The 26,361-nt window shown below is 45.0% G+C and overlaps 1 protein-coding gene across 1 annotated transcript in view; it reads left to right on the forward strand.

The window, feature by feature from the left end:
* Positions 1-2,107: 2,107 nt before the first annotated feature.
* The window catches only part of CCDC187 (coiled-coil domain containing 187), a gene marked incomplete at both ends in the record, with an annotated part of 31,306 nt that continues 7,052 nt past the window's right edge, over positions 2,108-26,361 (forward strand). The window contains 19 exon segments of the mRNA XM_080355752.1: positions 2,108-2,150; positions 2,869-2,912; positions 3,719-3,812; positions 4,468-4,537; positions 5,055-5,545; positions 6,886-7,011; positions 8,873-9,001; positions 9,643-10,391; positions 10,530-10,621; positions 11,112-11,776; positions 12,531-12,630; positions 17,134-17,321; positions 21,917-22,023; positions 22,403-22,513; positions 22,882-22,982; positions 23,569-23,702; positions 24,224-24,366; positions 24,495-24,682; positions 25,576-25,663. Coding sequence (XP_080211878.1) covers positions 2,108-2,150; positions 2,869-2,912; positions 3,719-3,812; positions 4,468-4,537; positions 5,055-5,545; positions 6,886-7,011; positions 8,873-9,001; positions 9,643-10,391; positions 10,530-10,621; positions 11,112-11,776; positions 12,531-12,630; positions 17,134-17,321; positions 21,917-22,023; positions 22,403-22,513; positions 22,882-22,982; positions 23,569-23,702; positions 24,224-24,366; positions 24,495-24,682; positions 25,576-25,663 — 3,663 coding nt within the window.

A 26,361-nucleotide genomic window follows, 5' to 3' on the forward strand; every position in this document is an offset into this window, starting at 1 on the left:
GACAAGCTCTGCATTCCTAGCACTGAAGCCTCTGATCAGGCCAAAATTTTGGCTTGGAACAGCTTGACACGGGAACTTCATGACTCCAGTCTGCAGCTCAGGAATTCCTTGTTTGGTCAGACTGGAAAAGCTGAAATGCTGGGGATGTGATATTTATTAAATTAGCAGACAGAGCCTGGTTCTTCATGAGAACTTCCCTAGAGACCACAGGGATCCATGTACATGAAAGGATGTGGTGTCGGTATCTTGCCTCACCATCTGAGTGCTTTTCCAGTAATAACGAACGCTTACGATACTGACATTGCTGCTTAAAGGAAATTTGTAGAATTATGGACAAATAACTGAGGACATCAACCAGTAAAAAGAGCCAGATTCAATATAAACCAAAATGCTGATGAAACAGTATATCAGTCTCCTCTGCTCGGCAGTGAGGTGGGACCTAGAAGAGGATAAAAAGCCTTTGCTCAGGGTACTTAACTGAATTTCAACCCATGACACAGAGAGGTAAGTGATGGCCACTGCTGTAGAGTCCTGTCTGCGAGCTGCGCTTGCCCTCTGCTGTTTGCTGAACAAACTGTTCTTTCTGCTTCGTCCCAGTTGGGAGAGTAAGAACAGCAAGACCTGAAGAACCAGAATGGTTCAATTTCAAATGGTCAGATTTCAAATACTTAAAAACTGTGACACTTAAAAAAGTGACACCCACAAAGTTGGAAAAGCCTTATCTGAGACTTAAGCATACATTTAGTGTATATTATCAAGAATCTTTATTTTTTTTTTGTAATCACAAAGACCAGAACACCCCTCTGCCTTCTTTCCCTCCTCCCCTAAATAAAAGCCAATACTCAGAATTAAGCCCCCTGCTCTCTTGAGACCGGGGATTCGGGTGCAAAGAGTGTGCTGCTGAGAGCAAGACCAAAGGCTGGATGAGCCCACAGAGGATGATGTGAGAAGGGCCCTGGGATGACAAGAGGTGCCCTGCAGAGAGGAAAGGTGCCCTGGGACGAGGACACAGACAAGCCTGGTTTCTCCCCATGCTCTGGCACTATATTTTCCCTCCATCCCAGAACTGCAGAGCTGCTTTCAGCTGGGCCCCAGGTTGGTGCCCCTGTCCCTCTGCTGCCGTGCCCTCTCCTCTGCAGCCGTCCAGCCGCAGGAGCGGTGATCGCCAGGATGCCAGGCACCCTGGAAAGGACGCAAAGGCTTGTCAAGAAAGCCGCTGGCACCTTGCCACATGTTTGCAAGCTGAGATCAGCCCTCAGGCTCCTCTTGTTGCTGTTTGTTTTCCTCTCTGCTCCTAACAGCCTCTCCCTGTGCTGTCGCTACTGTCGCCCTGCACAGAAGGGCTCAAACAAAGGTGTGGTGAGGGCTGGTGGGTGGTGGGACTCCAAACGTCCTCCTGTGCTCATGGGCAGGGCAGGGACTGGCCTGGCGCTTGTCTCAGAGGAACTTCTGCACTCCCAGCTGGTGCCAGGGAGCTGGTGCCTGCAGATGGCTCAGCCCTGGGAAGGAGCAGCGAACGCGACGTTCGGTTCTGAGATCTTTCTCCCAACTTCCTTTGGAAGGGGCTTTTGGGATTAGCCACTGTAGAAAGGCTGGAGCCCTGCCACAGATGAGCTCTGAAGGGCTTCTCTAGGTGCTTTTGCACAGCTTTGAAGTGGAGATTTTGTTCCATGCGTGGACGAGGCTTCAGAAGGTAAGTGTTAAGCAGGCAGTAGCAGGGTGACATGGGAGGGAACTGGCATTCTTGACTCTCTGATCGTAGAGTCATTGCCCCTGTTAAGATCATCAGAGTCCTGAGCTCCCAGGGCAGCTCTTCAGGGTGTGCTGGCCCAGAGCACGACATATACCAACCCTGTCACATCCTCGTCCCTCCCCGAGACTCCCTCACAAGGCTGAGAAAATGAATAATAATAAGTAACATTTGCAAACACCCCAGAAATGTATATGAGGAGGGTCTTTATGGGCATCAGTAACTATAGCTGAGATAAAATATATATAGGGATAAAAATGACCTAGTCTGTTCTCAAAGGGCAGCAATAACTAGTCGTTTTGCATGGTTATTTCAGACTCAGATATCAAGTAAGCAGAGCTCTAGCACAGCTGGAAGATGGATAACAGGTTTGCATCTGGAGAATCGGGTCCTCTGGCTGGTATGTGGATAATGAACTTCCATCTTGGTAGAGTCCTACTCAGAGACTTGGACAACTTTGTTTTAAATCAAGGATTTCTTGCTTATTGTAAGACTTTGGTGCTTAGGTTAATCTGGATTGCGTGACTTCAAACACAATAGGGTAAATATTTTGAAGGGTCTTGAACAGTTTTGTAACTGTGCTTGTAGCTCTTATAGCAACATCGAAACTCCCCATTTCATGCTGTTTCCTAAGAGAGACCTGCTCTTTGGATCTTAGCCTCAAGTCATCGAGACTCAGTTACTGTTGAACGCATGCAGTAAGTTCACACAAGGAGCTTCTGCTTTGTTGTTTTTTCTATAAAAAGACACGATCTATTTATACTTTCACAAATAATCTTGTATGGTTTTATGTAAGTAACTAGTACCAAATAGGACTGAAATGGGAGAGTTCAGCTCAGTCTTTCTCAAATACATGCAAAACTGCCAGCTAGTATTGGTGAGGATTTTGCTGAATAAGCACTAGCATAGCTCAAAGAGCATTAGCTCTGACAGAACTAAGCACACATCGAAAACAAGTTGTATATAAAAGCAGTACAGACCAGTTTTCCAGGAGCAGTTCTGTGCTTCAGCCACCAGCTCTATAAACATTTCTGGCTTGGGCATGAGGGGAAATTGTCTGTAGTGAAGACACGTGTGAAGAGCTGCTGAAACATGTCTTCTGTCTCTGGTTTCTGCAGATGTGGCCCTGGCTTGGCAGAGCCTTCAGAAAGCCAAAGCAGTGGTACGTGCAGTTCAGGGGATGCTTGCTGTCACATGCCTTTATCACTCTCTGTCACCTACCTGTACATCACCTCCACAGCGTTTTCTTTCATGGATATACTATAACTGAAGGCAATGTAAACATGCCACATTGCTTGTACTTTTGCAATGAATGTATAACCTCTTTAATAATTTGTTAAATGACAAAAAGGGGATAAGGAGAAAAGTGAGGAATCTTACCAAATTTCACACCACTCCAGAATTATTAGCAAGAACAGATAAAGTTTCTCCTTGCTTGCGGTTGTAGCCCTGAGCAGAGTGGTAGCTGACACTGAGCCAGGACACCCTCTGAATTCTCCCTGTCTTGTTGTCCTCTTAGTAGGAAACATAATGATGTTTATATTAGGCACAGCAGCTGCAATCCTAACGGTGAAATCGCTTGGATGGATGCATAACATCAACCAAATACATGCAGTGTTGCCTGACCCTGGGATCACACTGTTTCGGTTGCTGTTGGCTGGGGTTACTTCCAGCTTACGCTGTTTTTAAAACATCACAACAGCCCTGGTAAAAGTCTGAGGCACACATACGTGCAAAGTGTAAAGAATGGAGAGAGGTTATTCCACCTCTTATCTTCCCAGGCAGTTGCATTCTTTCCAACTGTAGGAAGTAGCACATGGAACATGTTCAGACACGCTGGTGTTTAGAGAGTAACTAGGAGCTGCAAAATTAACCAGAGAAACAGTGCACGCCAGCAAAGGCTACTGAAGGAGAAAAAACACAACAAACATATGTCTCCCTTCAAAAGAAAAATCTGCCTTTTCACAGCTACAAAGGATTGAAAACAAATGTTATCATCAAACGTGGAGTTGTGCCAAATCACAGGCAGCCAGAAGAAAGCTTTGGCAAGGAAAAAGCTTTGGTGAGTTCTGTGTTCCTGGGAAACTGCTGAGACAGGGGCACTGTCGTGGTGCTGGGGGAAGGGAAGGTGACAAGAGATAGTGGAAGTCCCTCTTTATTGAGGAAAGTGTGTATTTTCATCAGATGTTCCCAGGACAGCATCACAATGTGCGGTCACACCTTGCTGGAGAGAGCTCAGGCAATAGAGCATTAATACCCACCAGCTGCAGCAAAGTAAAAGCTACTTTTGCTGTCCTCTGAGATTTTTTTTCCTACACATAACTGAAATTTTGTAAATACAGAATTTTGTTAGTTTATTTTTTTGCAGGAAATGCGTAATGTGTTTAATCTCTAAATACGAAGTGGGATAACAAAAAAGCAGGAAGTTTGACCAAATTCCATAAGACTCTTTAATGACAAGAACAGACTTAACTTGTTATTATTTTCCCATCTGCTGGATATTTGTTTTTTTGAGATGGCTTATTGACTGGGAACAGTTTTAGCTACAAGCCTTTAATCTTTCTGGATGCTATTTGCTCCCTAAGCAGAAGGGCTTTGCTCAGTGCCTGGACCCGTTCTGGGTAGCAGGAGAGGTGTCTTGAGCTGGTTTGTTAGAGGCTTTGCTGGAGCTTGTGGTTTTGCAGGTGAATGCTTTTTCTGATTTCACTACGCTGTAGATGTCAAGAAGAACGGAGATGAAACACCTTTGAATGAGAGAAAGAGCAACGAGATTCCTCCAGCCCGCAGGTAAATAATAACCTTAATGTACAGCTCTTGGTGGATGAAGAGGCAAAGGCACACATAAAGAGATTTGAAATTCTGGGATGCAGGACTTCAGAAAAAGTTTAACACTTTATGAGAAATAAAGAAAAAGACATCAAACAATTTCACCCTCAGAAAGGCTGATGTGAATTCTCTGCATTAGTCTGTCTTCCCATGCTTCTAATAATTCTTATCAGACCACAGTTGGTTTTACACTTTCCCAATGTTATCTTCATTTGCCAAACTGCTGGTAACTAGGAAAATGCTGATCCTGCGAAGACACCGAGATCACTATGGGAGCAGGTTGTAGAAGCTCAACTGTCATTCATATTAGCAGTCTATTGAACAATTTAAGAATACGCCTTGGGTATTCAATCTTGGTTTTCTTTTTCTTAAGAAGGGGAAGCTGTGCTGCTGTCTCCCCTGCTTGGCCACAGACCTGTTCCCTTGAGCGCCCCACCATGAGCTCTGGCCCGTCCAGAATGTCCCCTCTGTCCCCCAGCAGAGGCTCACGCTCAGCGCCTTGCAGCCCTGTGGATGGAGAAGGCACAGCTGGGACACGGTCTCCTGCAAAGAGTCTGTACAAACCAAGAAGGGACAATTTCAGGGAATGGGCAGATTCGAGAGGTCGCACAGCACAAAAGGAAAAATCTCCCTGCTCTCTGCATCACCCACCTCGTTCCCCTGCAGAGAGCAGCCCGTGCTCAGCTGTCCCACCAGAGCAACACTCCCATGCCCACAGCACGTTCCCTCCATCCCACCTTCCGTCAGCCAGCAAGCCCAGCGATCAGAAGCTGGAAGAGCTGTGGAAAAAATCACCCCAAAGGAAGTTAGAGCAACTCAAGAAAAGAATCCAGGAGCAGAAGCAAAAGCAGCAAGCAGCATCGCAGAAGTGCCTGATTTCTGCCTGTGCTCAAGAGCCACTGCAGAAAAGAGCCGTGAAGAGAAAGGTGTGCAGAGCGGGGTCTGCGCCTCCTGCTCCAGCTTACAGAGGTCAGTAGCAGCCTGGCATCTAATGAGGAAAGACAAACTGTGTATGACCCAGCAGTGCTTTGGCACAGCTGAATAACTAACCACACACCTTCCACCCCACGCTGGGCAGCAACCATGTTCATGCAATAAATTCACTTACTTCTGCAGCCCTTGGGGGAGCTATAAACCTTCCTGTGCTATACATATCAACCTGCTTACTGAATTCACTTCTCCACTGGATTTACTCCCCAGCATACACAAATTTATAAATTTCTTTCCACAAAGTAGTAAAGAATATGCTGCCAATATATTATTTTCTCCCCTTCCCTCCCTCATTTTTCCTTCTTCCACATACAAAGCGTGAGACAGGGAGCAGCAGCACAGTAGTGCAGAGAGGCGTCACAGGTATTTAAAGCAGGAATTGTGTAATTCAGAGGCATTACAGGGGATTTAACAGTTCATTCAGTGGAACTAGCGTGGATCTGAAAGCAAACATTATTAGACTTCCTTATCCTACTTTGCTGCTAAATTTGGGCCTGGAGAACCATCCGTCTGCAGATGTCACTTTAGTTTAGCGTGATTTAAGATCTCAGATTGCTGTGAATAATGCACAGACTCGAGAGCAAGGACTGCCCGCGGTTCCCCGGCCAGTCTGCCCGCTTGGCAATCTTTTCAGCCAACGGGGGATTACTGAGCCTATATCAGACTAGAGAAGACGAGCTGAAAAGCTGTACATAATAAATCTTATTGCTGTAATAGCATTAGTGTTAATTCATTGGGCACTATGATCCCTGTCACACACACCCCACCAGCTTCCACGGGCATTTCCCTTAGATTTGCTCCAAGTCACCTTTCCCAGCGATGTGTGGAAGGATTTGATGGCGGACACCTCGAGGCTGTGGGAACACACGTTGGTCCCACTGTGTCCCCCTCTCAGCTGAATCCAGCAGCACTTTCCACCATCAATGTGCAGTTCCCCCTCCTAATACCCAGAAGCCAAAGCCACAATCCCTGCTGAGCCTCTTTTGAACATTCTCAGGCTTGTTTAGTTTGTTTTCAACCCAGATCTTTTTATACAACTGAGTTAGGGAACTACCAGACAAACGATCCAACTCGCAGAACAGAGGCAGCGTCGGAGGCTGAAGATTAACAACTCCAGTCTCCCGGTTCAGATGCAGCTTGTTCAGTTTGACTGTACCACTGAAAAAAGTGTGTCACGGCTGCTTTGCCGGGCATCACCTCCGTCAGATATCTGCAGGCTGGCCTAGGAAACCTGCTTCTGTTTTTCACACATGCAGGAGATCAGTGCGATCAGATACGCTCCTCGTAACCTAATGGCTTTCAAATATCTGTTTGTCCAGTGTTTAGTGCCGTGAACCTGAGATCTGCTCCCCGCTTGCCTGGTGAAGAGCACAGAACCCCACGCAGAGAAGCGTTCACCATCCCTGGACAAGGGAGGGATCATAAAAAAGCCCCCAAGACCCCAGGTTAGCAGTGCTGTATCACAACAGCTTTTTCCAAGCAACTGGCCTGTATTTTACACTACCCAAGCTACTGGGGTGAAACAGAAACAAAAAATCCAAGATATTGAATACCGTGCAGATTAAATGATGAACATAGCAGCACCATACGCTCTACTGCTTAAGTTCTATTTAAAATGCATGAAATATATAATAATTTCCTTCTCCCTCCTCTTTTTTTTTTTGTTTTAATGGATTGTTTGAAAAATGGCTTGATCTTCCTCTGAGAGTGGGTCATAATAAGACCATGGCACATGAGGCATTCATCATTGTAACTGCCAGTGTCATGGTGTCTTTATTGGCTATTAGTTTCTGTCAGGGAAAGAGCCAAGGCAGGGCTACCAAGAGATGAATGGGGGGCAGAGGTCAGAGCCAGAGTACTCAGGAATTTGATGAATTAGGAATTTGCTGTAGTTAACAAAAAATTAAGTCACAACAGCTATAAAATATTCATCTGTTCATAGGCAGAAAAAACCCCAGGGCATATTTAAATCAAAAGATTTTCTTCTAGCAACCGTTTTCATCAGAAATGCTGGCTGCTCTTGAACTTTAACATAATTGTTTCTCTAGTTAATAAACACCGTGTAGATAAAAAAAGATTTAATTGAAATCTGACGATATGGTGAAGCGAAGGTTGTTAGATCTACGTATTAGTTTGTCAGTTCAGAGAAACTAAGACAGCATACAAAATAAATGCATCCTGCACTTTTAATACTGCTAAACTAGAGAACAATGTAGTACAGCCAAGTGTTTCATTAAAGACATTGATGGATCTCGGTGTTCCTGGCAGTTCCACCCGTGGTTCCTGCTGTCGGACACTACAGCAGGAGTTTACTGAACAGAAGCTGGAAGCCCTGACTCAGGCCTGAGTACTGAACCACATCCTCGAACTGAGGCTGATACTGACCTGAGAGTAAAATATTTCCTCTAAAAAAAGAGGTTGAATATTTTCATTGGGGACTATTTGGTAAGGAGGATTTCCATGTTTAGTCACCTTCTGCTGGAGAAGTGTTTGCAATAAATACATAATTATGCCAGTGCAAGTATTGGCATGCTGTGAATGCAGTCCGAAATTATGAAGTAAAACAGTGATGAATGTTGTCTATTATGTGACACCACCTATTAAGCAAGAATAATTTGTTTGTGCTGCATACTGCATCATTTATTTTTGCATTATACATTGTCCCTCGTCCTGTATCGTTCATTGATTCTTCCACATTGCATCCTGCTGATTCTCACCAGTTTAAAAATGAATTAGTTTTCTCTAGTGAGTTTGAAGTAATTACAAGGAAAATAATATTTTCATTATACCCCTCCCTCCAGTTCTCAAATCTGCTGGTACCAGTGAGTACCAGCTGTGTGCAGCTGCTAATATAGAAGGATGCTCTCAGACAACCTCAGGTCAATGTCCCGACCTCTTCTTAATGTTCCTGAGGACTCTGGAAGTCAGTGGTTTCTGAGGAAAACTTGCAAGAACTGTGTAAACATGCTACAACTGTTAAATTATGTAACTGCTAAAGCAAAGCCCTAGGAAATCACTGAACCTTCATATATTGCCCTCATCTGATTCATGAACCATCTCAGTCAGTCAGTGAATAGACCACAGCAGTGACAGCCTCCAAAGTCTGAGTGATTTAGAAACTTTTTGTTATCAAAGTAACATCAACATTTTTTTTAAACCTGCTCTGACTGAAACTTCTTAGATCTCCCCACACCTTGAGTGCGATTCCTGGAAATCACCATTAAAAAAAGATTTATAATAGAGTTACAATTTTCCTTCAAAGAACGTGTGAGGGTTTAATACTGAAATACAAATCCTCTGTTTCAGGTGAGAAGCCACCTGGTGCTTCTGCATGGAGAGAAGGTCAGAAGTTAGCTAGAAAGTTGCTTGGGCCACCCCCTACATTTCCAAGTCTGAGGAGCACAACTGAAGAGCAGATCACAGCAAATACCTTGGGTACAGTTGCTCTGTGCACCTCTCTTTAATGACTCTTGCAATAACTCACTTGTCAGGTTAACAACAACCTGGAACAATTACTAAAGCTGTTGTCCACAGCCAGGACATTGAATCCCCTATGGTTTTGAAGAGACAATGCAAATGCACTGTGTCCTTAAACTAAGACTTGTCTGGCCCATGACACACGTTGTGTCTCCTCAGAATCAGCTCCATGTCCTACATGTACCAGCATATTCTGCTTTTTCACTGGAGTGGTTTGCCAGACACAGCTGCAGAGCTGCCCCGGCTCTACCAACAGCTGAGGTCACTGAGTCCTCACTGCGCTACACCGACAAGCGTAAGAGGTTTATGAGATAAAGGGTTTCACTGCCCATGTATATTAAATTCTATTTGTGCTGGAGGGCCACAAACTACACATCATTTGTACAATTGGCCACTGCAACCTCAAGTTCCACCCTTACAGATTTATCTTCTCCCTAGGGGGTTGCAGATTTTACAACAGACGGACAAGCCTGGGCTATGCAAGCAAATAGTCTCAGAACTATAGTAGGAAGCAGGTATTGAGATGCACATGATAGATACAGGAATTGATCCATCTCTGAAATAATAACACCACTATTCTTTCCAAATGCTTTCCACAGAACCTGGTAGAGGATTTGTAGCAGTGCCAGTGATGGAAAACAGCTCCAGAGAAAGGGGAAACCAACCTGTGAGGAGAAGCCCTGAATTCCAAAGCTGCTTGATTCCCCACAGCAAACATATTGAAATGGGCAGCAACACACCAACCAAGGACTCAAAACAAATACTCAGGAACCTACACTTGCAAAGCCAGTATCATGATGAACACAAACGTACCAGGTTCCCAAAGGATACTGTGGAAGGAAAGGTAGAAGCTCTACAGCAATACCTAAGGATCCATTCTCCTTCACCTGGACCTCAGGGCAGAACTCCCTCTGCCTTCAATGGGGAAGAGATCCAATCTTCATTAATGAAAGATGGAGCCAAGCCCAGCACCTCAGGAAACCGCAGCAGAGGTAAAAGCACATCTCCTCAGAGACAAAAAGGCTCAGGCAGCCCTGCACAGAAAGGGTCTGGGAAAGAAAACCTTAAGCACCCTTCAAAGAGGAGGGTAAACATTAAAAAAGCTCACCCCTACAGTTCTGAAGCTGTTCAGGAATTTATGTATCGAAAGAATGAAGAAAGAAAGAAAAAAAACCTAGAAGAGAAAAAGTCTCTGGTGCAGGCCATGGAGCTGAGAAATAAGAGACTGCAAGAAGTGTACAGGAAACAGAAAGCAGCTATTGGAAAGAAAACGTGTTCTGACCAGATACACAAGCTCATCAGGGAAACTTCTTCTGCAAAAGAAAGTCCTCCGTGTAAACTGGAGCAGGTAAGTCACAATGGTTTGTTGGCTGGTGCGTGCAGTTTTCCAGTTGCACAAAACGATTACTGAGGGGAACAAAAGCCAGATGTTGCCCTCGTGTTGCCCAGCTATTCGTGCTTACACTAACGGTCACTTCTGTTCCAGGAGCAAACCAGTGGCGGAATCCTGGAGAGGAGTTTCACAGCCTGGGTGGATAAAACATCCTGTACTCTGCTAAGTAGAGACCACAGAGGCAGGTACTTAGACATGAAAAGCCTCCTAGAAAGTCTCTTTCTCAGCACACGCTACAGACTTTTCATAGGATTCTGTTGTAAACTATAAAAAATAGAGCAATGGACTGACGTACTCTCATATCTCACCTTAAAATCAGCTTCACTGCAACCTGATACCGAGTGGTTACAGAACCTGGGAGCGTCTGGGGGTGCTTTTGAGCACAGAAGGACACTGATGCTCTGGCTTTCCAGGTTGAGGCAAACTTTTGAGCCTACTTTTATGCTTTGTATTTTCAAATAAGAATTATTTCTTGCAAGCCACAGGCTGATTCTTTTCCATGTGTCAGCAGCTCATAATCCACCCTGAATCTATCATTTGACAAATGTATCTATAGACAGGGAAATCTGTTTCCTTTTCTTTTTTGAAGCACTTTAGCTGAGGATACTGGTCTGTGCAGAAAGCTACTGTCACTTTGTCTTTACAACCTGACGTTTCTCCTTTTCATTTAAACAGGAATCAACTTCTAGATGCGGTTCAGGCACCTAAGAAAAGAGCAGCATCAGCTTCTCCAGCACCGCTGGAATCTGAATGCTGGTGTCTCAGTCCTCTGAAATGCAAAGGCTTGAGGGACTGCTCTCCCCTAGCTCTGCATGCACCCCCCCTGAGCTTTTCCCTTCCTCAGAAAGAGCCTTACTCCAAGGACTCGATTTCTGGGCTTTCTCCATACAGAAGTAAACAGGATCGAGTGAAAGCCATACACAGTTTATGCAAGGAACTTGCAGAAAAGATTGAGATGGCAACTAAGAGACTGAGTGGAGCAAGTACGGTTAAAGACTCTGCTGACAAAACGTCGAGAGAGACATCTTTGGACCTTTTCAATGAGTCGTCTTCTATTCCAGAGCCTGAGACATCCAAGGATGAGCAAGACAGGACAACGACTATACAAATGCTTCTGGACACCCCAGATCCTGATGTGCTCCATGTGTCATCAGGCAGAGGATTTCATGGACTGGGCAGGATTAGTCTTGCAGGCGGCACTGAGGGAGCAACAGCCCTGGACAGACAAATGGAAAAGCCCACTCCTTTGGCTGGTGGGAGTGAAGAATTATCGTGGATCACTCATAGCGCAGGGCTGAGGCATCTCAACACCAGGAAAGACCTGAGCAACACATTGCAAGGTAATTCCCATGGACAAAATGCAACAGTACGACTCAGATGCCACAGCCCAAGTAATTTCAAAGCTGCAAAGCCCGATCTCCACTTGGCTATTGCAAGTGTGGTGTCTTGGAAAATCCCTGAGCAGTGGGGCTTCTAGGCTGTGTCAGTACTGCTCAGCAGTCGCTGCAGCCTTGAGCATTTGTGGGTTTGTTCTCCGAACAGCTCACAAATCTAACACTGAGAGTCAGCACAGGCGCTGGGGGGGGTGGGTACCACTCCATACGCTGTTCAGTAGAGCAGAACCATGAAATTCCAGCAAATCTCTTCAGACCAGAGCGTTGCCACAATGTTAGTAGTGACAGACTTCTCTTACATGCCTGTTTGGTTAGCACTGAAAAGTCTATCAGTCCCTCTGTGAGAGGAGAGGTGCAACTGAAGCAGAGGCTATCACATCAAGAAGTAGTAATGTAACCTGAGTAATGATCCAATTTCTGTCTTCTCATTGCACCTGTGAAACTATATATCTTCATTTTATCTGTAGCTTTGCCACTGATTTTGGCCACACTGCGTCACCTTCTGGTGCCTGGGCTTTCCCAAAAGTAAGAAAGGAATTATAAGCCTAACTCCATGTACTTAAAAATCTGTGGATAAGAAGAGCTATATGGAAGTTAAGTGCTCACACATATGTAGGCAGAGAATAGATGCCAAAGCACGAGCCATTTCATTTCTACAAAGAGCATATTTATTAAATGCCTTCATTTGTCTTTTTGAAAGGTTTTCCTGTGAATAAGGACTCCAAGATGGACATAAGTCTATTGCATGAAAAGCCAATAACCGACCCGGCCTCTCCATCTCACAGATTCTTCGCAGGAAGGTAAACGAATTTGGATATATTATTCTCTGCTGAATGTGCCACACACACACGTAGTTAAAATAAATAGCACCAATTCAGTATGGAGCTAGACTACTCTTTACTCCTTACACAGCGAATTGCTAAGTAGGCAGATTTTGACACAAGATATACTGGAAGAGGGAACCACCTATTTGCAGAGACCTGGAAGATGAATAGGAAGGGTTCAGCCGGAGTTTTTGGAGAGATGGATGTTCCCTGCAGGAGTTTTGCCAGAGGTGCAGCCTCCCAGTAGCCTGAGCAGACAGGGGGATGGGGATGGTGGGAGTTCTCTCCGTGCAGCCGAGCCTTGTCCCACCTGTCCGGGGGTCCGTCGTCTGTCCAGCCTCCCCGGAGCACGGGCGGCCTCGGGTCCCCCACGGGGCTGGGGCGGGGGTCGGTGCCGGGGCTGCCCGCTAGGAGGCGCCGTGAGCCCGCCGCGCCTGCGGAGCCGCTGGGTCCTACCGCCGCCCGCCGGGAGCCTCCGCGACCCCCCGGTCAGAGCCCCGCGTTTGGGAAGGAAGGCGCAGGTCGTGTCCCCCTCCCCAGTCCCGTGACACAAACTCCTCGGTATTTTAATATATGGCATTGGCAGAAGAATCAATCGATCATGAGCACCTAATTAAATCTCCACTGATCTCCTTTTGGCAGAAGATTAAAGAGTGATTTAATCAACTGAATACTACAAATTCATTTTTAGTAATTGTTTTCACTCACTTTGCTCCAAAAGTGGGTGAAAAACTCTGATTACTGCCGCTCTACAGGTTGTGTGTATGTGGAGCAACACCTACTCACAAACATTAAGTTTCCTTGAACGGGACACATCAGAGCTCAGTAATTAGTACCAAAAATAGGTTTTGAAGCAGGAAGTTTAGAAAAAATGATTGCCATTCAAGCAGGCTGTTTTCAGTCAGCCTACGGTAATTAAATGTTTAATGTAGATGGCAGTTGACAGAAAACCCTCTGTGTTTAGCCTGTATCTTGGACAGCAAAGACATATTCATGTAACTGCCCCAGGTGGGTCACTTCTGGTGACAGGGAGGACCGTGAAGGGACAGGTGTGTGCAGACACAATCACTGACTGCAAACCAGACCCTGCCCCAGAGAAGGACAAAGGCAGAGTCCCCACAGGGGCTGCACATCTCTCTGCAGGAAGGTCTTTTAAATCCCCTGAGCTCTAGAAGATTAAATATGCCCCGGACAGACATGACCAAAGGAAGGACAAGTGTGCAGCAAACTGGCCACCACAGCCCTGACTTCCTGTTCAGAGAGAAGGATGAGATGTGGGTGCTGCAGAATCCCTGCCCAGGGAGGGTGGCGTGGATCTGCGTCACGGGTGGGTCCCTGGTGCCTGGGACCCAGCTGGCCCTGCCAACCTACTTGCAGTTGAACTGCAGAAAACTGTAGCAGGAAAAAGAGCATGTTTTTAAAAACCAAAGGCAGGATATAAGGCACAGCATTCTTTTTAAGAAGATTGGTTACAGCATCACAGTGCAAAGTAAACAAGAGGAAAATGAAAATTTGAGAGGTATGTCCAGACAGCTCAGCTTACTAAAGTTACGAACAATAATTACTGGAATTACTGAGAGTTAAAATCCTGGGTTTTGTGCACAACTACCGCATTCACAGAATCGTTGAATCATAAAATCGTTTTGTTTGGAAAAGACCTTTAAGATCATAGAGTCTGCTCTGAGAGATCAGTTGCAAGGGTTACGGAGCTGTTCTGTCAGAAGATGGCAAATGTATAAAACATGAGCACTTGGAGCGTGCAGTGAAGAGTCAGAGCTGTGTTCACACCAAACCTCACCGAGCGCAGCCCACCCGGCTGAAGAAAATGGTGGGGCCCATTACTCTTGTCTTGATGTGTGTGTTTATTTGCAACTCTAATTCACAGTAATGGAAGGTGGGTGCAGAACGCCTATGGGCCCCAAAGGGAACAGCCCCTCAGCTGTAATGGACAAGCATCAGACAAAGTAGAAATAAGACAGATTGCGGCGATCTCCCGAACGATGCAATTACTGAGAAAGCAAAGCTCCCGTGTGTTTGAGCACTGAAGTCGAAGTCCTCAGAGCATCACAGAAAAAAACCACCAATAAAGCCTCTCAAACAATAAATCACAACCCTGTTGCAAGTGCTGTTTCAAAAGATGAGGAGAGCTACTTGCAGATAAAATATCGCTGTATTTAGAGATTAGAAGTACAAAGCGTTGCTTTATTGTGAATGACTCCAGACTCATCTCCTTGTGGGTTGAGGGCTCCCTCTGATGCAGCAGCAGTGACAGCGAGAGGATGATATAAAGGGGAGTCCATCCCATGTCTAACCCTTTCTTAGCTACTGGTAGAGTGGATAATAGAATACAAAGATTCAGAGTAAAAGCCTGTCTTTGAATTGTCCTCAGCTTTTATTTGCATATGATGGAGACTCTAGTTTTGCACCTCATCCTGAAGCCTGCACTCTCACTCACTGGAAGCAAAAGTGGATGGAGTCCTTCAGTACACACCAGTGGGCAGAACACACCAGTGAGGACAACGTGAGGCGCCCATGACTGACCTGTTCCTGATGTTGTTCCGGTATCAACTGTTTCATACCCCTGCTGAGGGCATGTGTCTACGGTCTGATCAGACAGAAAGCCACATGCTAGAGGAGCATCACTGTGTTAAGGAGGTGACTGAGGAACCCTGGAAAGTGTTTTCCAGGGTTATAATTTCTCCTGCCTCTGACACATTTGCACTGCGGGTGCATGAACTCCATCTGTGGGAGCATCAGTAGGGAGCCAAGGGTGCCAGTCTCTTGACCAGCACTCCAAACTGCCCAGGACGCTGCGACCAGTTGGGGACAGTGCTGTGTTCTCAGCCCTTGGTCAATCCATGCCTGTGTAGCTCATCACCAGTGCAGCCAGAGCCAGGTTAGAAAACGTGATAAGAAAAGCAGCTGAATTGGGTCTATGCTCCAGCTTCAACTGTTGCTACCAGTGATAATGAGTTATGAGTCCACAGTTGGTTACAATAGATATTCTCTTCAAGAGTTCCTCTCAACAAAGCCACCTGTTAAAATCTGACCGTTTGCCAGCCTCCTTCATGCACACAAACCATCCAGTGTTACCAATTCAGCACTCTTAAACACGGTCATTTCCACAGCCAGTTTCTATAGCACAGTTTTCTGTTTACGTGTTTAATTATAGCTGTGAAAACAGTGACTCGTGTTCATACAAGAAATCCCGCGGGTGTCTCTTTCCACAAGCAACGTCCCCGTTTCACGCACGGCTGCTCCGCAGTCCGCAGGGACGGCTCACGGACGTTTGTTGCCAATGCAAATGGCTCAGTGATGGGAATTCTCCCAACTGCCAGAAAACGTGTATGCGACTTCATCCTTTTTTTGATTCGGTTACCTATAGAAGCGGCTTTGTTACATTCTTGAGAGTTGAAAAGATCTTAAGGCTTTTGCTATAAGCTGCTCTTGAGAGATGCCAACAGAAACAAGAGCATTGACGAAAAAATTGATACAACACAGATGCAGAGACAACACTCAGCACATTTGCCCAACAAATATTAGGACTGTTTTTTAAGAAATCCCCGTTACCTCTTCTCTTTCTCTCTCATCCACCTTTGCTCCCACTTTCTGAAGGCTACATCGAAGACGCGTTAGTGGAAGCTGTTCTAATCGTTTTAGCAGTTTCTGGGTCATGAAAAACAAAGAAAAGCTTATTAATGAGAAAAATGAAATGAGATTTCCCTAAGCTGATTGCCGATTGAAAAAATCTACATTCATTTTTTCCATATAAAAAAGAAAACATCTGTCACCACTTCAATATGTCTCGGTGTCTCTGCCTGTGTATCAGAGATTTGATCAATAAACACCCATTTTCACACCTTTCTTCCTAATCTTTTTAGTTTAGCTCAGATAGTTGCAGATCAAAACAAAGTAAAACCAGTCAGCTGAAACCTTCGTCAGGACTGTGGGACTTGATGCTGACATTGTTCTGAAATATTAAAGTATATCAATAGCAAATCTTAGCTGATCCACAGCCATGCTCAGCACATCCCAGAAACACTGGAACAGGGATCAGTACTTCGTGTTTCTGAAGAGATTTCAGAAAACTTTGCCAAGGTTCAGAGCTAGATTGTGCAACCAAGTCCCAACAATGGCACACATTGTACAATGCAGGCCTCATAAATTAAGCTTCAAAACTGCAAGGTTGTTGTTTCTATTTGTCACCAGGTTGAAAAATATCCAGCTCTTTCAAAGCAGTATCTAGAGTAGGTAAAGACGAGTGTTGTTAGCTTTCCTGACAACATCAAGGTGCAAAAAAGGGGATTTTGGATATTGGTAGGTATGAATTTTCAGTGAGTCTTTTGTTTCCATTTAACACAATTTAATAAATGATAGCTTTGCTGAATGAAATAACAATTATTTAGTTGAAAGGATTGCTTATACGCATGCACAGCCTCAAAAACTCTCCAAGTAATTATTGTTTTTACCTTTACACAGTCCGCAGACAGAACTCACAGCTCAGAGGAATCACCACCGGTGTGAAACTGTTTTCAAAGTTCAGAATCAAGAGGAAGATGCCAATCGGTCTCCCAGAGAGAGCCCGAGGACACGGGACCGCCTGAGGTCCCATCCCTCTGCCACCCTGAGCCCTGGAGCTGAGACCCACGGCTGCGAGCAGGACTTTGGTAAGGTGGCATTTCCCAAAGTGTCACAGCGCGGTGGTTACTCAGTACCCTGCCAAGGTGCTTCTCCTGCTATCGAAAGAGAAAGAATAGTCCTTCATTGCAAGAGATTTCTTGCTAAGAGTTCTGGCCAGGGCTGAAAAAAACTTCTAGGGTGAGGGGGGTTTTCAAACAGCTGCTTCACATTCAGATTTCAAAGGTGAAGAATGAATGTATGTAAAAATGTCCCCTCAACCATCATCACAGTCCAATTTAACACATCCATCCCACTAAAACAATACAATAGAAATGCTCTCAAGGAGCTTTGTGATTAATTCCTCATAATTACCACATCAGATAAGCGTGAGATATTACCCTACTTGTACAGCAAGAGGCAGCACGGGACACTTGCAGGGGTTAAAGGGTGGAGGGACCTGCCTAAGGACCTGTACGGCTGGGCATACAGGTCTTGAAGAAAAACTGCTTAAAGCCTCAAACCTTTAGGGTTCAGTTGTGGTTGGACTTGGTGTATTCCAACTGAAATGATTCTGTTCCACTTCTGCTCACAACAAATGTTTGCATAGAAACAAGGGGAAAATTTGTGTCTGAAGGGGTTAAATGGCAAACGGAGCATGCAGGCCGGAGATCTCGGCTTGTTCCACCAAACAGGAGCAGATGGTGCATTGTTTTAAGGGCTTTTCTGAGACAAAAGAACAAGATCAGATAACCTTTCCTCAAAGAGGGTACTTACAAAAAGCCTGTGCTCTTATTAAGGATTCTTCATTGTTTTCCCCACAAAATTTTCTATGTAATACTGGATTTGGAGCTGGTGGAGAAGCCAGCGTTGTTTACTATGCTTCCCCACACCCCCTGGGGACTAGGAGGGCATCTCATAGGATGGGACAGTAAGTCTGTTGTCTGAAGTGTTTACCATAAGCAAAAGACATTGTATTTATTTAATATGAATAACCAAGGGCCCCAGTTCTGGAAGCTATCTGGCAAAAAGACCCCACCACCCGCTACTCGTCACATGAACAATAGGAACTGCTGCCTGGTGTCTGTGCCCAGAGAAACCTTCATGTTCTCAGAAGGTTTGCAGGAGCTGAGGCTTTGGAGAGAGCTCAAGCCCAAGGTCTGGGTCTAACCCAGCAGTTCCACCAGCCGTGCTGCTGCAGATGAGATGCAGAACTGCCGTGCTGAACACAATGCGGGTTTGAAATATGGGTCACAAGTGGATCTGTTCAGTGCTTGTATTGGGAAAAAGGCGTTCAGACGCAAGGCTCTATTGTCCGCTGTACTGCATCGCACCAGCAGCTGATTCCGTTGTCTTTAACAGAAGTCACTGTGCACACGCAGCATAATGGTGCATAATCATACACCCCGCTGCAAAATAGAAATATTTACCTTTAAAAGATACGTGCACCACCTAACCGCTAATTGCTTTGCCAAAGAGGAATTTTCTGTAGTGAACATGCTTGGCAAAATACGAAATTCCATTCTCAAACATAATAAAACACAGGAGGAGCAGCAGAGATTCACAAGCTACTTGTGTCCTGAACTGTTGAATTCTCTTTTTAAACATAGCCAGTATAAAATCCAGCCTTGCAACTGCTATAAGCACCTGCTGCAATGAACACAAATCTCCTCCACAGGGATCATTGGAAAGTACTTCACATAGCTTGTATATACGTCTAACCGATTTAGGCACTAAACTCATTGTTTAAAAAAGTATTTTCTGAATGTTTAAGCTAAGCAGAGCAACTAGTTTAAAGTAGCTGGCATTAGGAAAGGAGATGGAATGCTCTCCATTATTCTTAAAATGTAGAATTTTAACCTGGATTTCAAAGAAAAGATGTTAATATGTAACATCTTTCCCCTGAACTGCTGATTGATGTGTTTTTCTCATATCACTAGAGGGAGCTGCCTTCTTGCTTGTAGCAGAGGGAGAAATGATTAAATTAGTGGAACCAGCGAAGATGTGTAACAGTGTGGTTTCAGGTAATTGTCCTCTGGCTGAGAGTTCTGAGATAACACAGCTCCTCCTGTTTTGCTTCACAATCCTACACTTTTGCATTTTACAAAGCTTCTGCCTGCTGGAGCTTCAGTGGGCTCCATCCTGAGCCTTCAAACAGCTCTCAAATAGTCTGTAATGAGGGCAACGTTGAAGCACAGCATCCATACTGCAAGCGTAGTGGCTTGAGGGAATATAATCCATGAGCAAGGATTTCCATTCCATGGAAACACAGGGTTCTGGTTAGGCCCAGCTTGCTCCCGCTGCTCTGTGTGTGACGAGCCGCACGTGGAAGGGGCAGCAGCAGGGTGGGGTATCGCCATGTGCTGCAACATCTGGCTGGGAGCTGAACTCTGGCCAACCCTCTGCACCAGAGGATTTAGCTATAAACACAAAATACGTGGAGGACAGGAGCAGCACAGGCCACATTAATCCCCTTGTCTAGCAAGCAGCTACTCTTGAGTGACAAGCGGCATACCAGATGTATTTATAGAGGAGAAAATAAACTGATTCAGCAGGAGCAGAACTACAGATTCTCCAAGGTACTCGCAGATCAGCCCATTGATTTTCCTGCATAAACAAGTATAGCCTTCAAGTTTAGAGTCTCCTGCTTAGGGATTGCTCCTGGTTCACAGATCTTGCTGAAGAAGGGCCAAACCACCATCCTGTTCACCTGTGCTGCTTATCGCAGTTGTGATCAGGAGATAGAAAACCTCTTTTGTGCACCTTGACTTGCCTGCCATCTCTACAGCCCAGCTCCTGCATGCTAACAAAGTCTAGAAATGCCTGGGTGCTATCTCACCCGTGCCTTCCCTTAGCTGAAGAGCATCCTAAAATATTAATAATAAAGCAATTGGGCTAGCACAGTAATTTTGGAGAGGGAAAGGATTAACCTGACCTGGGTATCAATGGGTCAGTTCCTTCTGGAGCTGTTGCTCCATCACATAAGAGCCTTTCAGGACCTTTTACACCCCATCTTCATGCACCTCCTGGCAATAATGTAGTCTAAGTTGTGCTTAAATCTAAAGTTGCAAGTATGTATTTTTATAATAACTGGTTTGGACTGATTGCTGACATGGGCAGAAAGAGAAAAAGCTGTCCTTGAGTAAAGCAGCAGTAAGTGCTTCTGCCTAGCTTCAAGTGATTAGAAAAATGAGACTTTTAGCCTGGCTTTCTTAATTACGTGTCACAGAGATTCTACAGGGCTTTACCGAGATTCTGCAGGTGCAGCGGAAAGTGATTTAATAAATAGCATTTTTTTTAAAAAAAAGGCTGAGTGTATGTACATTGAAGCTATCTGGGCACGCAGTAAAATGCCATTCATCATAACATAAGAGGATGTGAAGTTTAGCCAGATGGTATTTTCTTTAATGCAGGATGTTGCAACACAAGAAACGCATCTGGAAATAGCCACAATTAGGAAAATTATGTTCAAAAGGAGTGAAAACAGATCAGAACAAACTTTGTACTAATTTTGAGAACAATACCATTGGTCAGGCTTTGAGCAGAACAGTAATAACATTGTTCAGTTTGAGGCACACATTGAAAATTCTTCTTAGTTTTAAACACTCAAAGAAGGAGGTGAAATTTGCAATCAATTTGTAAAAGCACAGCAACCTTCTAATAGAAAATCCAGGCTTGAAACATTAACATTTTATTTCACTCACATCCATGTACACACAAAAAGCATCCTGGCATGCCAAAAAGCCCATGTCTCTGATCCTTCCATGTTAAAGATCCTTCAGCATTTAAATCAAAAGCAAACCTTGCATGTCATGGGCTTATCCTGAGGCACAGGGTAATTTGGACTCAGACAGTCTTGATAGGGATACAGATTTTTATCTCAAGTTTCCAGGTCAAACCTATTTCTATTTATGACCCACACTTCATTTATGACTCTGGTTGCTGTGACAGTGGCGCAGCACAGAGTAAACACAACCTGTTTGCATAAGCTTAGCAATTCATCCGAGGAGCTCAAAGCAGCCAAGAACGTATCACTGGTAAACATTACATCACCTATACTGTAAAAGACAGACAGGAGAGTTACAACAAGGAAGCAGCAGTAGAATACATGCACCTGGAACAAGAGTTGTTTTCCCCACTTAAAAAGCGAAAGCTTTTTTCACGGTTTTGTGCCCCTCCATGACAAAAGAGAGAAGTCAAGTCTGCACCCCGGCACAGGGAGAAGCTGGAAGGCGGAGGGGCACACATGATGCTGATGGAGTTCCCAAAGAGTGACCAGATTGGGAAGATTTTCTTCTTTTGTAGCTAGTGAACCTGATTCTGTCAGTACAGAGAGGATACAGCAGGAATAACCCATGCTCTGGACTTTGGGTTTAGGACGAGAATTGCTCCTCAGTCCTTCTTTACAAGGCGTACCCAACCAGCCAGCCCCTCTGGCAAAACACTTACCAAATGCTTGATCCCCATGGACTTTAACAGTGTAGAAACACATTTGTCAAGGCAGCATCTAGCTGGAATCTGAAGGAAATCTCTCCCTCTGGTAAAATCTGATACTTTCTTCAGCTGGCACCTTTTAAATGGAACACAGATTTTTTAAATTTTCTTTTAATTAAGTAATAGTGACTGTTACCATCTATTTCCTAAGTTTCTGCAGGTGAGGGAGATCCTAACTGCACAGCACTGGAAGAGAAACACAGGAGTCACCTGGACAACTTAAGGCAAACCTCCCTCCTACTGACTCACAAACTGAAGGTACAGTAACCTGTACAAGCAGCAAAGAGCAATCCCAGCTCTGTCATGGCAGGTGAAAAGGTGTTATCCCCAGATGCAGGTGCATTCAGGCTACAATCAGTTGGCATCAGCTGACTCTGCATCAGGTTTATAAACCCTGGAGCCACAAGAGAGAGGTGCTAACTTTAATTTGCTATTTGAAGATCCTGTTGTAGCACTAATAGGCAAGAACATGTTGCTCTGTTGCAGCCCAAGCAGGGATTTGTGCTGCCTGCCAGATACCTGCTGCATGATACCTGTGCTGCCTTTTTTTGGAGTTTGCTGCCTTTTACCCCCAGCTTTGAAGAATCACAAGGCTTGGTTAAAAATATCGTTTATAGCATGTAATTTCCTAAAGCAGGCCCATCAGCTCCAGCAGGAGCAGCAGCTCACAGTGCTGAGGGAGAAAGCAAAGCTAGAGCTTCAAGAAAACCAGACGTTTTTGAGTGACTTGCTTCAGCACAACTCAGAGGTAAGTTATTGTTTCAGACCCTGCGCTACTGCTGCTGGATTCACCAAAATGTTCCTCCAGTCCCCACTATGTTCTTAGTTTTGTTTTTTATTCCCCCTTGCTCAGAGTCCTTTAATAAAAATGGGGTTTTTAACTGATAAAAACTGTAGATCAGGGTAAGTTTTTGGAAGTTCCCAGGTTTCTCAGGTAACAGAGTCCCTTATGCTGTCATTTGGACTTGATCTGAAATCACTTGGGTGCTGCAGCATTTCGTGTCTATAGCTGGTTTTGCTGCAAAATCGAGCAAAGGGTTTTTAAGAGAAGAAGGCTTAAAAGTTCTGCCTTTCAAATAGATCATTCAGGTCTATGGGCAATTTCTGTGTTTGCAGGGCTGCAGTAGCTCCAGAGGTGGTTATTCCATGGCAAGACTGGATCATGCAGAGCAAATGCGGACACAATACCAGCTGGAAGGTGGCAACAGAGCTGGCAGGTACAGAAGGCAGTATACAACAGTGACTTGGGGCACTAATGTGTATGCACTGTTTTTGAAATGAATGTCAGTCATTTAAGGACAGCTTATGTGGCCGTCATGTTATATTTAGGACTATGAGCAAGCCATTTTATTCATTCAGATCTTGTTGAAGTATCCATTTTTGTAATACAGTATTTCTACTCTGATTTAGGCACAAACTATAGTATAAACACCTTCCCACTGTTGTGGGAGATTTTGCAATCCTAAAAGGTAGAAGTCCCTTTGAAACTTGTGGCAAGATATAATTTTTCCTATTTTGCTTTACCATCATATACCTAGGTATGAATGAGAATATTGTATGTGCACACTTCAATGTTCATTTGAAGTGGCATAGATTAAGTCTTGAGAATTGCTTCTAGAGTCTTATGGATACAGTTATCAGAAAGGTACCTTTGCACAGGTAAAAATTTCAGTATCACATAGACATGAGCTCCATGCTACTTTGAGAAAGATTCAGTTTCCACAGAGGACTTAGCTATGGAAGCCGGGAATTGAAATAGTATTTCTGACTGCAATGAGAAAATATTTCCTCTCTTTCCTTCAGTAATCAAGAGACCTATTCACTGAAGCAATCTGCATTGAAGACAGGAAGAGATCACAATCCAGCTGATCCCAAAATAGCTGCAGAAAGAAAACCACTGGGAGGAAGGAGTTCATATTGCTCAGTGCTTCAAGAAGGTGAACCCTAAGTTAAAGGATTTGGTGGTATTGGGCAAACAACACTTTCTAGTGTGGCATGAGAAGCAATGAAGCATTCAGGGACTGAAACACGTACTCACAAATTTCCCTAATCTTCTAACTAATCTTGAAAACTTTGGCATGAATACTTATAAGCAGTATGCATAATTGAACCACAACAATCTCTGTCTGTCCTCCTGACCCTTCTACAGAAAATAATCTTGGGAGCTGGGAGTTATTTACCTTGTTTATAGGCCACTTTTTCTCTTTACCTGTTTACTGTGATTTCACTTGAAAGTGTGGTTCGTGTTCATAATTAACTGTGTAAGTGACAGCGGTGGGGTGACTCCTCAGGCTCCCTCTGAGGGCAACGCACGGGCCTGGCTGATGAGTTTTGCAAAGGTGCCTTGAATTGATGAGCAGACACTAACTCATGGACAGTGGGAAACATTTTAGGATATCCTTTTCCTTCTGTCACAGAGAAATATTTTACTTACAATCACTTTAAATCTTCTCCCTAGGGTCCTTGCCAGCAGAGCGCGGGGAGCCGCTGCATGGCCATCAAACTTGGACTCCGTTGTCACCTCCACCGAATCTCCACGGGGAGACCTGTGCAGGGGACGACTCTGGAGAGAGCAGCGAACAGGCCAGTTCTGACAGCCAGGTGACACCAGCTCTTGTATTAGCGTGTGGGGTTGTTTTTTGGGGGTTTATTTTGGCTTTTAGTCCCCTTGTTACTCATCGCTCACACAGCACTTCTCCAGTAAACACGACGCTCTGCTCTGTCCCCAGTGGAGCAAGGTTGGCCGGCACTATGGAGGCTCCAGAACCTTCTGCCATTTCAGCTTGGCCATGGTGGAGCAGTGTCTGAGGGGAGAAGAGCTGCGAGCTCGACACCAGGCTGCCCTCCTCGAGCTCCGCAGAAAAGCCCTCCGGGAGAAAGCCGGGGCCGAGCTGGCCTGGCTGGGCCACCAGAAACGGTGAGGGGGACAGCACGGGGCTGCCATGACAGGGACGGGTCCCTCAGCACAGCGTGGAGGTGCAGCTGCCCGCTCAGCCTGGGCAGTTTTCCTTCCTTTCAGGGGAATCTGAATTGGGTTCAAACTGGAACACAAGATTCCCCTTAAATTTGAGAAGGAACTTCTCAGTGAGGGTGGCAGAGCCTGGCCCAGGCTGCCCAGAGGGGTTGTGGAGTCTCTTCCTCTGCAGACATTCCAACCTGCCTGGACACCTTCCTGTGTAACCTCATCTGGGTGTTCCTGCTCCATGGGGGGATTGGACTAGAGGTCCTTCCAGTCTCTGACATTCTGTCATTCTGTGAAATAAAGAAAATATTAAATTCTGCTCTTACAGAGGTAGGTAAAGCAGAAGGAGAGGAGTCTGCACAGTTTAATTCTCTCCAGAGCACAGTTGAGCTCCCGACTGCATCCTCCTCCAGGGGTGTGTGAGGTGTCCGCAGCGCTGCCTGGGCTGAGGCGCCATTGGGGACAGTGAGTCCTCCTCATGTGAGGTGTCCCTCAGTGCTGAGGTGCCTTTGGGGACAGCACAAGCCCCCTTGGAGCAAGGTGTCCCTCAGCACGGACTGGGCTGGGGCACCATGAGGTACATTTTGAGCCCTCCCAATGCGCAGGGTCCCTCACCGCCTGTGCTGTGTGCCCAGGGAAGCCTGGTTGCCTCAGGAGAGCCCCAGGGTGGTGACATGTCCTCCAAGTCCACCAGAACTTTCTGTGGAGTCTTCCATAGCTACTGCTGCTTTTGCAGATGCATTGAGAGGAGCTTTGCTCCCATATCTAGCATTGTTTTCTGAAGAGCATTCAATTCAGGGTATTTAATTATTTATTGATTGTGATTCCCACCCTTGTCTGGTCTCCAGCTGTCTGGAAAACCTGCAAGACAGTAAGGGAGCGTCTGCCATGGCTGCAAAGCAGCACAAAATCCTGAGGGAGCTGAAACAGGAGCAGGTAATGCTGGAGGAGCTGGATTTCATCTCACAAACAGCAGAAGGATGCAATGTGGGGAGATGCTTGGAGTTGCTGGAGCAAGTGGGGTTTGGTTTGGTTTTTAAAGTCACTGTTGTCATTTCACATGCATTATTCTGCTTTTCTTCCCACATTCAGTGAGGTATTTTTTGTGCCAAAGTCAGCAGTCTGTAAATCTTCAAGAAAAGAAACGCTTATTTTTAAATTCCTGCTACTCCACTGTGTGTTTTTTCCAGTTGTGCCATAACAAGCAGGTCATATAATGTAGGTTTCCCCCAATGTATGCAAATTTATGCTTCTGATGCTGAAATATATTAGATTAATCTGACAGCTAATTTTGTAGTCCCACTTCTGCTACTGAGAGGAATGCTGGGCTCATAATTACTCTTGGTAATCAGTAAATTTCTGTCCTATTCCTTGTGTAGTACAAGCCTCTCCTTTACTTGAAGGAATTCCTATGCAAACAGAGTGCAAATCAGAAGCATTCTGTAGCTTTGAGTGACCTGAACACAATTCACTTCTAAAGGTCTCACCTCTGAGACACCAAACCTGCATATTGAATTTTCAGGGCGTTTTGTGGGTTTTAGTGCCTTATGTTAAGAAATATTATACACATTTTTAGGTAGGTCTCATTTCTGTTATCTTAGCTCTCTTATGTTCCTTTCTTTTTCTGCTTTGGC

This window comes from Nesoenas mayeri (genome assembly GCF_963082525.1).
Source record: "Nesoenas mayeri genome assembly, chromosome: 18".
NCBI lineage: Eukaryota > Metazoa > Chordata > Aves > Columbiformes > Columbidae > Nesoenas > Nesoenas mayeri.